At 45.1% G+C, this 16,171-nt stretch overlaps 1 protein-coding gene across 1 annotated transcript in view; it reads right to left on the bottom strand.

The window, feature by feature from the left end:
* The window catches only part of WDR18 (WD repeat domain 18), a 32,886-nt gene extending 17,933 nt beyond the window's left edge, over positions 1–14,953 (bottom strand). The window contains exons 1-2 of the mRNA XM_020969418.2: positions 14,705–14,953; positions 7,362–7,472 (exon numbers count right to left, since the gene is read on the bottom strand). Of these exons, the coding sequence (XP_020825077.1) occupies positions 7,362–7,472; positions 14,705–14,914 (321 nt within the window). The 5' untranslated portion in view covers positions 14,915–14,953. The remainder of the gene's footprint in view (positions 1–7,361; positions 7,473–14,704) is intronic.
* Positions 14,954–16,171: the final 1,218 nt, after the last annotated feature.

The following is a 16,171-nucleotide window of genomic DNA, read 5'->3' as shown; positions in this document are numbered from 1 at the left end:
GCGGAAACTCAGAAAGGTGGAAATGACCTCCCCACAGTCAGATAGATGGCAAATATCAGAGCTGGGATATGAACCCACAGTCTGGCCCCCACATACAGGGCTCATGCTGCTGTCCCCGGGGGCTTGCTCCTACTTGAGGTTCACTTGAAAATCCCCATACAAGGCAAGCTCAAGTCCCTCACCCCAGGAGGGCAGGGAGAAGGCTCAGACGGATACAAGTGTCCAGGCAGAAGCCTCTCAGTGCTGGCCACTCTGTCTGCAGCACTGGAGGACATCATGGACCACTCAAATACTTCACTCCAATAGTCTCAAATAGACTAGAATGCTTTAACCACGGTCATATTGAGAATCACAACTATCCAAGTCCCTTGTCTTAAAGGTAGGCTTATGCAGCCTGCAGGAAAAGTATTTCAGGAAAAACTAAACATTTATCCAAATCCATATACCAGGCTACATTACAATGAGGTTTTATTGGATTTAAAATTTATTTAATTTGGCAAATGTTTCAAGTGCCTACAACTGCACAAGGTGCTGGGGCCAAGTGGACAGAGCACTGGAGTCGGGAAAGCCCAAGTTTGAATCCTGCCTCAGATACAGCTGTGTGGCAGTGGGCAAGTCATGTGACCTCCCTCAGCCTCCCACTCCTCATCCAAAATGAAGATAATAACAGCCCCTCGCAGGGCTGTCGTGAGATTCAAATGAGATCACATATGTAAACTGCTTTGCAAAGCTTAAAGTGCCACATAAATGCTAGTTATGATTATCATCAATCATCATTATTGTTATTAATGCTAAGGGAGATAAAGACAGATCCTGTTCTACAGATGCTTACTGGGTAGTGGGAAGGGATAAGGGGTGATGGCTCTGACAAGTCTGAAGGGTTCAGGCCCCTCTGAGGACTGTGGAGTCCAAGGCTGCCCGGAGCTCCCTGGCTAAGAAAGAAATTTAGGGGCACCTAGGTGGTGTAACAGATAGAACACTGGCCCTGGAGTCAGGAGGACCTGAGTTCAAATTTGGCCTCAGACACATAACACTCACTAGCTGTGAGACCCTGGGCAAGCCACTTAACCCCAACTACCCTCACCAAAAAAAAAACAAAAAAAAAAGTTTAAAGCCTAACCAGTGATAATGATTTAACTCAGAAGTGGCCTGTGATCCTGAATGTTCTATAAAAAGGTGAGTTATTAATAACTGTACTCCCAGAGCAAGGCATGTCCCAAAATGAGATCTGTAATCATTCAATCTAACCATCCTGAAAAAGTAACCCAGGAAACAGCGTGGAGGAGCAGAGAAGCAAGGAGAGGAGTAGGGTCTACTGAGGGATGGCCAGCCCAGAGGTCTGGCTGTCAGGAAACAGACGGACCACAAACGCACAAGGAGCTGTGCCCATAATTCACCAGGAAGAGAGTGGGCAGGCCTGCCTTTGGCAACCTGCAGGGCTTTGAATGACCCCAAGCTTCTCCCTGAAACAAGGGCTCATCACGCAGAGGGAACTGGAGAGGTGGGCTTGGGTGAGTCACAATACACCCCTGAGAACTGAGAGGGAAGAAGAGTCAGCAGAGATCAGGAAATAAGGTAGACAGTCACTTATGAAGAGCATCGATAGACAGCACCATTGCTGAGCATGTCATGTCAAGAGAAATGTAGGATGGTCACCAGAACTTTGTATGTGCTCCTAAGGAAGATTTACACAGAGAATAGAGGAGTCTCCATGGAAGAGGGGGCATAAATGAGTTCAATCTGCTTTATCAGCAGAGTTCCTGGCACACAGCAGGTGCTTAATATATGCTACTTAACTGACTGACAATGGTGAGATCACATATCCACAGTAGAAGATGCTGGTCCCTAAGGTTTTTACTGTACCAAAAATTAGCATTATTTCTGTCAAATTAGCATAGCTAGACCATTCCAAAGACAGGCTCCCCATCAATAATGTCCCAAGCAACAAGCCATCATCCCAACCATACTGTGCTATCTATGAACAGCCTAGCCTATTACATAGAATTCAGACAGGTCAGCGGCTATGCCCTACATGTGGCCACTGGAATCCTGCGCTGCCCTGAGGAAGCAGGGTATGAAGAAGTACATCAGTTCAACAAGTGTGGCTAGGTACCACCTAATCTGAAAAAGATCTAGGGGTCTCAGAGGACCGTAAGCTCAGAGTGAAGAGTGTGAAAAGACCATGCAATCGTAGGCTGCTGTGGGGGGGGAGGGGGGACGATGACACATACTCTCCAGAATGATCTCACTGTTCTCTGCCCTGGTCATACTGTCTGTCTGCATCCCATCTCCCTCTATTAGGCTGGAAGCTCAAGGGCAGGGGATGACTTCTGCCTTTCTTTGTGTCCCTGGCATTTAGCACAGAGCACCATAGCAGGTACTTAATAAATGCTCGGTGGTGGTGGTGGTGGTGGTGGTGGTGGTGGTCCTGTATCTAGAGTTCTGTGTTCAGTTCTGGGTGATATCAGCTGGTGCTTCCAGGGGACGGCGACCAGGCTAGTGAAGGGCCTCAGAGTCATCCAATGAGGGAGAGAAGACATGATGACAGCCGCCTGAGGACTATCCGGTGGAAGGTGGGCTAGGATTGTTCTACTTGGCCAGAGAGCTAGGAATAATGGGTAGAAATTGCAAAAGTACAGATTTTGACTCAAGGAAAAAAATCCTAACAATCAGAACAGTCCCCAGATGGAAGTAGCAAGTTCCTCTTCCTGGAGGCCATGGAAGTCTAGATCTTGATCTCAAAGGGACCTTGGTTCCCTTCTAGTCCGACTCCTCATTGTACAGAGGGAGGCTCACGGTAGTAAAGAGACTTGCCAGGGTCACGTGGCTAGTGTCTGAGGCAGGATTTACATCTAGATAGTCCTATCTCTCGCTCACTTCCCTTATTCATTATGCCACGATACCTGCTTCTCAAAAATTAATTTTGTTTTTAAATTTTGAACTTAAAACACCAGCCATGAACATTTCCATTTGTAAAGAACACAAAAAGTTGTACATGAAACCTGAATATTCATCTTGTAATCTCTGCTTTTTAAGAAGTAAAAGGGACAGATTGCCGCTGTGTTTTGGGTAAGGTGGTCTGGCCTGCTTGGGCTTGCCCTGGATCACCCGGGTTCCTGGGCAGAGCTCTCCCTCCTGAGGCTAGGCCCCTTGGTTCTTTGGGGTTCAGAATACTGCATCTGCAAGGCCTCAATGGCACCTGGGAACTCGTGGGTGCCTGGGCGGTCCCAGCTACAGAGCCATTACTGCTCCCCAGGGCTTTCAAGGTCCCCCCGTGGGCTTCCAATCACCCCAGAGCTTCATTGGGGTAGGCCCCTGCTCCTGCTGACTCCAGACAGTGTCTTAGAGGCTACGGGTGTTTTGGGCCCATCTCTGCTCATGCTGGAAGGCTACTGGCTTTGCTGACAACCCTTTCCTATTGCCTGTGGGCTCCCGGCTGACTTTCTGTGCAGGTCTGGAGTGGAAGTAGTCACTCACTATATTTTCTCATTGGATTTCTGCATTATTTTTTGGTCCAGTGCAAACTTTAGGGTTTTGCTATCACAGCTGCATGGGAGTTGGGTGCCTGGCCTTCATTCAGCAAGCCATACTGGCTACATAGGCCCTAGGTGATTTCTCTACACCAAGTCTGTACTTGTTGGGGAAATAGTGGGGGCAGGGGGATTCAAGTATGAGTCAGGTTCCTTCCAACTCAAAGATTCTGGGACTCTCTAGGCTACTAATGGAGTAGTCCTGATTATACTACCCTCTACCTCTGTCTCAGTCTGTTAAGCTACGCACACCTTTCTTTTTTCCAAAGTATTACAATTATACAGCGCTCTGAGTTTTTAAAATGAGAGCAGTCATTGAATAAAAGGAGGAGAGCCCTCAGCGGGCCTCTAGCAGGAAGCAGAAATGCCCTTTACAGTATCTGTGACAGGAGGGCATCCAGTTTCTGGAGACAGGCCAATTTTGATGTCACCCTCAATATTATTAAGTATATATAACCGAGGCATAAAAAATGATCTTGGAATGGAGTGGCCTGCCTGATGTTCTGCTGGGATGCTACACGGGACTCTGAGGTGGAAGAACTGAGCTTCATTCCTGATTCTCGGTGAGATCCTGATCAAATCAGTGGGTCTCTCTAAACCTCGCTTTCCCCATCTGTAAAATGACACTACAAACACTTATCTGCATGGCCTCCTTCACAAGCATCACTGTAAACCTCCTAAGATGACAGAAAAATATATAGCATGTTCCTGCCCTATGTTCTGTGGCAATCCTATCCTAATCCGTTTCTGCATCTCGGTTTTTTCCACCAGGAGAAGGGGAACATAAATAATCTTTGCCTCAACTTTGATTCACAAGGATAAGAACCTTACATTTCATCGGGGGGAAGAGCTAGCATCTAACAAATCCCCTCTGGAGAAGCATTACAAAGTGTAACAGGAGAAAAGAGGGTTCAAAAATCAGGCACAAAAATGTAATGGGGGATAGGCTGGGGGAGGGGGACAGCAGGCCTCTCTTTGATTATGTACCTCGAGCTAGGAAACATGCTTTCCTTAAACAAAGGAGATGCCTGTTGGTCAGAGAACGGCTAAGCCAGTGGTGGTACATGAGTGTAACAGAACATTCCCATGCAGTAGGAAATGCCAAGTGTGATGATGCCAGAGACTGATGAAGACTGAAGTGAGGAAATCCAGGAAAGCACTGCACGGTGAGCCAAACAACATAAGCAGAAAGGCCGATGGCAATGACAAAACGGAAGCTGAGGCTGTGAGCTCGGGCTAAAGAGGTGAGAGGAGGCACCTCAACCTTCCTTCCTTGTAGGGGAGGGGGAACAGTGAGACTACAGGCGGGCAACACTACCACCAACGCCCAACTTTTCCCATGCATTGGTCAGTTTTACTGAACTGTCTCCTGCATTCTTTGTTTTGTTTTTTTTTAAAGAAATTCCATTAAAATTTTATTGATGTTTTCTGTTTTTCACATGACCATAGTATCCCACATATGGTGTTCTCCCCTATCCCCTTGCCGCTTCCCCAGAGCCATCCCAAAAGTCATAGTGGTTTGTTTGGTTTTTAGAGAAAGAGAGTAATCCACATAATTAGTCACTAGATTGAGAAAGCCCCAAAACACGCGTAGTGTGTAACATCTGTGGACTGCCCATTGCCTTCAAGTTGCAGGCTGGGGGCATCTTTTCATAACTTCATTTGGGTTCCACTTGATCTTTATAATTTGTCATGTTTATTTTTGATTCTTTGGTAGGTCATTGTTCTTTCTACCCATGTCTTTTGGAAATCCACTTCCTCATTCTTGAATTTTCTAAACTCACATAGCTTATTGAGCATATTCTGTCTTTCATCTGTGGACTCTCTGTATGTCTTATGCTGATCTCCCCCTAGTACGAAGTTCATTGCCTGAATATTACAAAATAAGGCAAATTTCTCCCTGCTCCCAAAATGAAGTACATCACAACACAGGAACAACAAAATCATACATGGGGTTTGGGGAATGGGATTTCCATCTGGAGGAAGGGTCAGGAAGGGTCATAAAGCAAGCGTTATCCTCATGTCTTCTTCAGCCTCATCTGATATTGGGTCAACAGTTAGAATATTTTCATTCTTGGAGTAGAGGCCAATGGAAAATAGAGTCCAGAGAGGCTCTAAAAAGGAGCTGGTGAAATGTACAGATGTGGCATCTACTGTCTGCATCATAAAACACTATGTCTCCTGCCTCATAATCCAAAAAGATCACTACTTTGTTGAGTTTTCCTTTTAAGGAAACTCTGGTCCTAGGTGTGGTACAGACTACACAGTTATTTTGTCTTAGACTTAAAAGCCAGTATCCAGTAGAAGACGGTAAAACCTCTCCAATTCTCATTACAGAGTTCTTACAAAGACCAACATCCCAAGCAGAACTGTTTCCCACTGTCACCTCCCAATAATGTCTTCCAGACTTGAAGCTCTGGGCCGCTAAACCTGGACCACACAGATCGGCTCTCTCCACAGTACAATGCAATTCCTTCCATGAATCTCTTTCTCTCATTGTTTTCATATATGTGGATATGATGATTCCAGGATGGGCAGTTTCAGGATCCAGACTGATTTCCTCACAGAATTTTGTCCTGATTATTTTTTTCTGATTCAGGCTCCTCCTCAAGTGAGGCTAGAGCAGTCTGAAGGACTGTGTTACAACCGACAGTTGCTGATTGGGCCAGAGATTCTTGATAAAACAAACTTTCTGGCATACAGGACATTTAAAACTGCCCCCATTAGCTGAATAAATGTAGCGGAGGATACAGTCTTCAAAGAAATGGTGACCACATTCTATAGACATGGCACTTGTGAAGAAATCTAGGCAGATAGAGCACATCATCTCTTCTGAAATACTTGAAGTAAGATATGAGGCCATGATTCTTTCTGATGCCTCTGATTTGGGTCTTTCCCTGTCCTTGGAGCTCTCCTGTTTCCAACCTTCGTTCTTTGCTCTAAGGGATGGTCAGGTGTTGTGGTGGGGAATACTTTGGGAAATGTAGGTGATATAAAAACATATCAAATACTTTTCTAAAAGCCTAATTTTTCCATGCCCATATTAATGGACTACCAGGGAAGTAATCTTAACAATAATTAACAATAATTTAAAAATATTTTAATAATAGTACAAGTGACATATAATTAGGAAAATAAATTTGCTGCTCACCCTGACAATGCTGCATATTATTTTGGGGTTCTCTGTTGTATTGTTATGTGGGCTAAAACTAAAAACTTGCTGTAGATAATCTGCAGGTGTGAGAGTAGATTTTACACACACACATACACACACACACACACTGCTACAGGTAAACTTGCTATTCAGAGACACCAGATTAACAGATTGAATCTCAAGACCCCAAAGCTAACTATGAATCCCCAAAGGAGAAGCAGCTGGCAACACAGCAGATACAGAGCTGCATCTGGAGTCAGGAAGACTTGGGTGACCCTCAGCAAGTCACTTACCTTCTGTCTGCTTCAGTTTCCTTAACTGTCTTCAATAAGGACAATAATAACGCCTACCTCCCAGGGTTGTTGTAAAGATCAAATGAGGTAGTATTTGTAAAAAGTGCTTAACACAGTGCCTGGCACACAGTAGGCACTACCTAAATGCTTATTTCCCCACCTCCCCTCAAAAGAGAAAGTTCAAACCAAAGGGACAGATTTTTGGACAACGGTGGAAAAGGCAGGAGTGGGGTCTTTGATTTTGGCCCTAGAAGATGGAGGACTCCAATTCTGAGCACCAACAGACAAGGCCAGATAATTCTGTCATTGAAAACAGTATTGATCCAGCCTCAGGAGAGGATTTCCGCTCCACAGCCAATGCTGTTCAACCTAATCTCTCCTTACCTCCCATAAGTATATGCTCTCTGCAATGCCTGCCAGGACATAGAGGCCATTGGGAGCCGCAGTCAGACATGTCACCAGTCCAGGGCACACAATCTTCTGTTGAAGCTGATCCTGTGGGGAATATGACACAGATGGTGTTGGCACTGAGCTGATGGAGAGGCTCATTCTCCTTTGTCTCTCTCTGAGTAACAAGGCCACTGTTTGCCTAGCAGAGTGAACATTCACCACACCCCTCTGCTGAAATGGATGAATAGAAGGTAAGAGGCCCCCCAGGCCAGGCCATTCAAGCCTGGATAGGGACATCTTAAGTGGAAGTGAAGACATTCCACCGCGCCCCCCCCCTCCCCACAAGGCCACAATTCCTATCTGGTCAAGAAGAGACAAGTGGGGCCTGAGGTGGAATCATCACTGTAAGAGAGACACACTTTTCAAAGAATGTCTACTGTGTCTATGCTTCTTGCAACAGAGAAGGAGGCAAATTAGATATGTAGAGGATTACACCTGGGAGTCAGCAGAGATTGGGTTAAATCTGGTCTCCAACAATCACTAGCTGAGTAAGTCACTTAAACTTGCTTCATCTATAAAACAGGAGTAGCAGCACATGAAGTAATGAATGAAAAAGCATTTATTAAGTGCTTACTGTGTACTAGGTTGCCCCAAGGGCACACATATAAGAAAGGAAGAGGTTCTTCCATTTTAGTGGAAGGGAGACAACACAAAATGGAGAGCTACAATGGGGGGGGGCGGGGAGATGGAGGGGCAGGGGCACTCTCACTTTGTGTAAGATAAGGTCAAAGTTCACCTCTCAGAGTCCAGAGGGGAGGTGGCATGGTTTGGAGATGGCCTGGAACATTGTGCTTTGTAGATATTGCAGGGCTTTTTTTGTTTTGTTTTTTAACAAATTGAAGGTCTATGGCAACCCTATGTCGAGCAAGTCTATTGGTGCTACTTTTCCAACACCATGTGCTCCCACTGAGTCTCTGCATCACATTTTGGTAATTCTCACACCATTTCAAATGTTTTGTTATAATATCTGGGATCAGTAATCTTTAATGTTACTATTGCAATTGTTTTAGGGCCCCACTATCTACACCCATATAAGACAGAACTTAATCAATAAATGTTGTATGTGTTCTGACTGTTCCACTGACCAGCTGTCCCCAGTTCAACGTCCCCCATTCCTCTATTCCCTGAGACACAATAACACTGACATCAGGCCAATGAACAACCCTACAATGGCCTCTAAGTGTTCAAGTGAAAGGAGTCAATCGATGGGGCAAACTTCATTGTTGTGGTATTTGCCACAGCCACCCCAATCTTCAGCAGCCATCAACATCAAGGCAAGACCCTCCACCAGCAAAAAGCTTCCTACTGGCTGAAGGCTCAGATAACAGCAGTATTTTTTAACTAAGGTATGTACATTGTTCTTCAGACTTAATACCATTGCATGTTTAATAGACTACGGTATAATATAAACATACCTTTTATATGTAGTGGGAAATCAAAAAATGTGTGCAACTCACTTTATTGCGATATTCACTTTATTGCAGTGGAATACACAGTTTCTCCAAGGCATGGCTGTAATATTCTCATGAAAGCTGAAGGCACACTGTAAATCCGAGTTATTATGCAAAGATATATAAGAACCTTAGATAATGGGAAAGGAACTCAAATAGTTATGCAACACCTCCTTTGTACAAGGTGCTGGGAATACAAAGCAGGAAGCATATTTAAAAACCTTCATTTCAGTTCAACTGAAAATATTAGGAAATAAATATTTTTCTAACCTGAAGTCCTTTCCATATTGTTTATAAGGGTAAGAACAGAAGCTAAGGCCCAGAAACTGTGACTAGGAAATGCCTTTTGTCTAATGAAGATCCTGGCCTTGCCCAACCCTAGAAGGGATGAAAGTTTTAACTCATTTAAGCAAAGTATCTGGATTACTATCATTCCCCCCTCCCCCCATCACTGCCTTGGTGTGTCAGAGGGGCTTGAGTAGCTCAATGAAACTATGAGCTATGCTGTGAGAAGTTACTCAAGACAGATAGATCATAATGGATGAGCCTTTTGAAATGAAATGGCAAACCACTCCAGTATCTGCCAAGAAAACCCCACGGACAGTACTAAAATGATAAAAGAGACGACACTGGAAGACGGGCCCCTCAGGTATGAAGGTGTGCAACACGTTCCTGTGGAAGGGCAGAGAACAACTATAAGTCTATCCAGAAAGAATGGGCCAAAGCTGAAAGGAAGCTCAACTGTGGATGTGTCTGGTGATGAAAGCAAAGTCCGATGCTGTAACAATGATTATTGCATGGGAACCTGGAATGTAAGATCCATGAGCCTTCAGGGTAAGCTGGACATGGTCAAACAGAAGATGGAAAGTTGAAACATCAACATGTTGGCTGTCAGTGAATTTAAATGGATGGGAGTGGGTGAATTTAATGCAAGTGATCACTATATATACTACTGTAGGAAAGACTCCCTTGGAAGAAATGGAGCAGCCCTCACAGCCAACAGAAGAGTGAGAAGGACAGGACTGCAGTATAATCTCAAAAATCACACTGATTAGAATCCAGGGTAAACCATTTAACATCACAGTAATACAAGTCTATGCTCCAACCACTGACGCCAAAGAGGCCAAAGTTGATCAGTTCCATGAACACCTTCCGGAAATAACACCAAAAAGGATGTCACATTCATCGCAGGGGAATGGAATGCTTAAGAAGGAAATCAAAAGATCATTGGAATAACAGGCAAGTTGGGTCTTGGACTACACAATGAAGCAGGGCAGAAATTAACAGTTTTGTCAAGATAACTTGATAGTCACAGCAAATGCTCTTTCACAAGCCATGGGCATCACCAGACGGTCAATATCCAAATCAGACTGATTACACGCTTTACAGCCAAATGTGGACAAGCTTTATATAGTCAGTTAAGACAAGCCCTGGAGCCGACTGTGGCTCAGATCATGAGCTTCTCCTTGCAAATTTTAGACTTAAATTGAAGAAAGTAGGGAAAACCATCAGACCATATAGCTATGACCTAAGTAGCCTTTCTTATGAATACGCAGTAGAAGTGATGAATAGATTTAAAGGATTAGATATGGTACATAGAGTGCCTGAAGAACTACGGACAGAGGTCTGCAGTACTATACAGGAGGCAGCAACAAAAAACATCCCAAAGAAATAGAATAAGAAAGCAAAATAGCGGTCTGATAAGGCTTTTCAAAAAGCTGAAGAAAGAAGGAAAGCAAAAGGGAAAGGAGAAAGGGAAAGATATACCCAACTGAATGTAGAATTCCAGAGAACAGCAAGGAGAGATAAAGCTTTCTTAAATGAGCAATGCAAAGAAACAGAAAAAAAAAAACATAATAGGAAAGACGAGATCTCTTCAAGAAAACTGGAGCTATCAAAGGAATGTTTCATGCAAAAACAGGCATGATAAAAGACAAAAATGGTAGAGACTTAACAAAAGCAGAAGAGATTAAGAAAAGGTGGGGAGAACACAGAAAAGACCTATAGAAGAAAGACCCAGACATCATGGATAACCAGGATAGTATGGTTACTGATCCAGAGCCAGATATCATGGAGAATTAAATCAAAAGTGTGGTAAGAAGCACTGCTAACAATAAGGCTAGTGGAGGTGATGGAATTACAGCTGAGCTATTTAAAATCTTAAAAGATGATGCTGTTAAAGTGCTCCATCCAATATGCCAGCAAATTTGGAAAACTCAACAGTGGCCACTGGATTGGAAAAGATAAGTTTATGTCCCAATTGCCCAAGGAAGGGCAATGCCAAGGAATGTTCAAATTACCAAATAACTGTGTTCATTTCACAACCAGCAAGGTTATACTTAAGGTTCTGCAAGCTAGGCTCCAGCAACATGTGAGCCAAGAATCATCAGAAGTGCAGGCTGGTTTTTGAAGAAGCAGAGGAACTAGAGACCGAAGTGTCAACATTCACCAGATTGTGGAAAAGGCAAGGGATCTCCAGAGAAACATCTTCATTGACTACATTGAAGCTTTCGACTGTGGTTCACAACAAAATGTGGCAAATCCTCAAAGAGACAGGAGGACCAGATCATCTTAAGTGTCTCCTGAGGAACCAGCAGAACCAAACACGGACCACCCGGCTGTTTTAAGACTGGAAAAGGAGCATAACAGACCTGTATATCGCCGCCTTACTAATTTAACTTATATGCAGAGCACATCCTGTGAAATGCCAGGCCGGATGAAGCAAGTCAGAATTAAGGCTGCTGGGAGAAATATCAACAATCTCAAATACACAAACGATACCAGTTTGATGGCAGAAAGTAAAGACAGATTAAGAAACCTCTTGATGAGGGTGAAAGAGGAAAGTTTAAAAGCTGGCTTGAAGCTTCACATCAAAAAAACTAAGTTCTTGGCAACTGGTCCCATCACTTCTTGGCAAACAGAGTGTGAAGAAACGAAAGCAGTGTCAGATTTTATATTATTGGGCTTAAAAATCACTGCAGAGAGTGAATGCAGTCATGAAATTAAAAGACACTTGATACTTGGAAGGAAGCTATGGCAAATCTGGACAATATACTAAAAAGGAGAGATATCACCTCGCCGACAAAGGTAAGTACAATCAAAGCTATGGTTTTTCCAACAGCAATGTATGGCTGTCAGAGCTGAACTGTAAGGAAAGCTAAGTGCCGCAGAACCGACACTTTCAAATTGTGGTGCTGAAGAAGACTTCTCAGAGTCCCTCGGATGGCAAAGAGATCAAATCAGTCAATACTTAGAGAAATTAATTCAGCCGATTCACTGGAAGTCAAATACTGAAGCTGAAGCTTAAATACTTTGGCCACATAATGAGAAGGCAGGACTCCTTGGAAAAGACCCTCATGTTGGGAAAGATCAAAAGCAAATGGAAAAAGGGACAGCAGAGGATGAGATGGAGAGACAGTGCCACGGGAACAATAAATGTGAATGAACTTGGACAGACTTAGAGAAATGGTGGTAGAAGTACGCAATTAGCACGGTGCCTCTTATCTGGAGAGGCAGAAGGGCCTGGCATGCAACGGTCCATGGGGTCACAAAGAGACTAAACAGTATGACAACAACAAAGGCTGCTTTTTGGTTCTGGATGAGGGTATTGAACACCAGGAGGAGGGCTTTCTGAACCTCAGAGGGGTGCATCAGAGAAGGAAACGAGTAGTTTTAAGAGTCGATTAAGTGACCATTGTTCTACTAAACAGAGTAGGTTAACCCCAAACTAGCCTTTTCCTTGTTCAAGACTTCTACAAATGCTGCCCTGTGGGAGAGAGATGTCCAAAGGCATGAGGTGACTCTGATAGTTTGGGCATTTTTCTCCCCAAAAGAACAAAGCCTGAATTTAGAATGATGTTAATTAATAAATTTCTGGCACACTTCTACTTAATATTTTTACTTCAACACAAGTATGATCATCTCTATCCCCAAGGAGCTTACTGGAAAAGGAAAGGGGAACCATAACACAAATATGAGGATAAAACAAAGCGGTGCTTGAAAGGGGAAAAGGAAGTAATTTTTTTTAAGTACCCTAGGAGAAATCTGAAGAGGGAGAGAAACACTTTAAGAGGAGGAGATAAGAAGAGGGAGGGATACATTCTAGATGCAAAGGCAGGCTTTTATAAATCTCCTTTGTGCATGAAAAGCGGGAAGGGAAACAGGATGAAATAAGGTTGGAAGAGTAAGTTGCAGCCATGCAGGAGACAGGCAGCCTAAGGATTATGTATTTTGTGGCCAGGCCTGTGCAAAAGAAAGATTATTTGGAAGGAAGGAAGACTTGTAAAAACCAAAGGTAGAGAAGCCAACTGGAGGTTTTATTACAATGTAAGACACTACATCCCAGCAGAACAACGGGACAGTTTGTTTTGGGGTTTTATTTTGGTCTCCGTTTTCCCGACAATTAGCACAGTGCTTCTTAATACTAAACTAAAATGGTGCCCATGGCGGTAGAGAGAAGAGATGCTGTCCAAGTAGAATGGAGACTGCTTGGCTAAGGTGGGAGCAGAAAGCAAGCTGAGCTGTTCTGGCCTCAGGAAGGAGACAGAGCAAGAAACAGGGTGTGGCTGAGCCTTAGGTAAGGGGGGAGGGGGTAGCATCTCCAGCTGCCTTCAAAGCCCTCAAGTGCCCACCCCTCCAGGAAGCCTCTCCCAATATCCACCCCACTGCTAGCACCTTCCTGCCCAATTACCTTCTATCCACTTCATACATGCTTCGTGTTGGCTTATAGCAACATCTCCCATTCCCTCAGTCGCTGGTGCCTCATCCACAACATTTTACTTTGGGTGTATTTCGCCTGAGAGAGGGAGCATGGGATAGCCTTAACGCCAGAGCCTTCTCTCTGTAATTATCTCCAGGGTATACTGTCTCTATCTCGTTCACACATCGATGTTTTCACGTTGTCTCCCTCATTAGACTCTGATTCCCTTGAAAGGACCACGTCTTCTGGCTATCTTCGTGCCCTCAACGCTTAGCACAGAGACAGGCACATGGCAGGAGCTTAATAAATACTTAGTTATGGACTGATAGACACAGTTCTGTATCCCTAGCCCTGATATTTTGTATGTACATAATACATACATACATACACACACACACATATATGTAATTATGCATTGCCTCCTCCAGCTGATTGTAATTTCTTTGAGGGCACAAACTTTTCCCTTTGTGACTTTTGTGTCTCCAGAGCCTTGAGCACAGTAGGTGCTTAATAAATGCTTATTGATTGACTGGTGACCGGAAAACACCTCAAAGATCACCTCATCTAACACGCCCCCCTCACTGGGGTCTTGAAACTGAAGCCCGGGGAGGGGAAATGATTTGCCCAAGGTCACTCAGCTGGTGGGAAGGGGCAGGACCTGGGCCCATGCCCGCCAGACTCTTGGTCCAGAGCTCTTTCTAGAAGATGGGAAAGGAGGGAATTATGAGAAGAGGAGGGAGTGGTTAGGCTGATGAATGGAGGAGGAAGAGGATCGCAGGGATGGGGAAACACATGGGGGAGGAGGAGCACGCACAGGGGGAGCGAAGCACGAACGAGGGGAGAAGAGAGACGCAACCAATGGGAGCCTCGGGTGAGCTCAGCCACGCCCCCTCCTCCCCTCCCCCTCCTCCTCCCCTTAAGGAGGGCCGCGCGCTCTTTGCCCCCTACCTACCCTCGGGGGAGCTCAGGAGCCAGGCCCTAGCCTCTCCTTCCCCCTTTCCTCTCCCTCCCCCTCCCAAGCTGGCTGCGCCCACCCAACCGTCCAAACCGAACTTTCCCAGCCCAACGCGGGCCTCTCCCTTCCCCGCCGCCACTCTCGCGCTCTCCCGCCCCGCGCCTGCGCGAACCTTTCGCTGCAGCTCCCAGGCACAGATGTAGTTTTTGCCGAGCTGTCCCGCCAGCAGGTGCTCGCCGTTGAGCAGCGCGAGGCTGCGGGGCCCGGTCTGTCCGCCCCGGTACGTGTGGAGGCTGGTGCCCGAGTGTAGCTCCCACACGGCGCAGTTCCACATCTGGCCCGCCGAGTCCGTACACACCGCTACTTCCACGGGCGCCGCCATCTTTGCCTCCTGCACACTAACCCCGCCTCCCTGCCCCCCGCGGTGCGGTGATTAGTCGAAAGCTAGCCCCGCCCCCTGTTCTTTTTGGGGCAGGGGTGGTGACTGAGGGCGCAGCGCCCTCTGTAGGGCGGGAGGACCTAGCGATACCCACTTGCTCGCGTCTGGCCCGCCCCACTTTCCGATGTGATGCAGTACACGTGGGAGGGAGGCTAGAGCTTTTGCTAGTAGTGACCGCGGGCCGGTCGCCTAACTTCCCGGGGCCTCGGTTTCCTTATGCATAAAATGAAGGGGTTGAACTACAGTGCTCCCAAGGTCTCTTCCAGCTTTCTAACCCCTGAGACTATATCGGATCTGAGTCACTGTTGGTTAGAAAATTAGCCTTCATTTCACGAAGCTCCTCCCTCATCTTCTTGCTATGCGAATTTCTATAGCAAATTTTCCAATTTGCAATTCAAGTAATTGTACTGAAATCTCATAGGTTCTATGTTCCAAAGTCCTTCCCAGCCCAGACATTATGTCTTAAGTAGTGGTATGCTAGTAAACTTTTAACAACTGGGTCTCCAGTACCACATTTTAAAATTTAATCTGCATTATTAAAATTATTTCCATCACTTTCTTCCGTTTAGGATGATTAACAAAACAAGTCCCTGGCAGGTCTCTCCCAGCTCTGATGTTCTCTGTTCTAAAGACCCTCTAGATCTGACTTTCTATGATTCTAAATGAAATAAATCGTGGACACAAAGCAGTTGGGAATTGTGTTGTCTCCTCCCATTAGAATGTAAGTTCCTTGAGGACAGGGACTGTCTTCACTTTTATATCTGTATCCCAGTGCTTAACACAGTGCCTAGCAGCTGATACTTTTTTTCCTTCATACAGTCAGACATGTAAAACGTTTATAAAAATATGAGTTACGGAATACGGCTGAAAAACTGTAAAACAGGGGACAGAGCTCCTGGACAGAAAGGCCTGGGTTCAAATCTAGCTTCAGGCACAAGCTATGTGACTCTCGGCAAGTCACTTAACCTCTGCCTCAGTTTCCTCATCTGTGAAATGGAAATAATAATAGCACCTATCTCCCAGAGTTGTGAAGATAAAAAATATGACATTTATAAGTGCTTTGTAAACCTCGAAGTACTGTATTTTGTTGTTCTTCAGTCATGTCTGACTCTCCGTGACCCCATTTGGGGTTTTCTTGGCAAAGATACCGGAGTGGTTTGCCATTTCCTTCTCCAGCTCGTTTTACAGATGAGGAAACTG

This window comes from Phascolarctos cinereus, unplaced genomic scaffold (assembly GCF_003287225.1).
Source record: "Phascolarctos cinereus isolate Bilbo 61053 unplaced genomic scaffold, phaCin_HiC Scaffold_4;HRSCAF=312, whole genome shotgun sequence".
NCBI classification, from domain to species: Eukaryota; Metazoa; Chordata; class Mammalia; order Diprotodontia; family Phascolarctidae; genus Phascolarctos; species Phascolarctos cinereus.
Note: the sequence above shows the minus strand (reverse complement) of the source record. Positions and strands in the feature narration are given on the sequence as shown.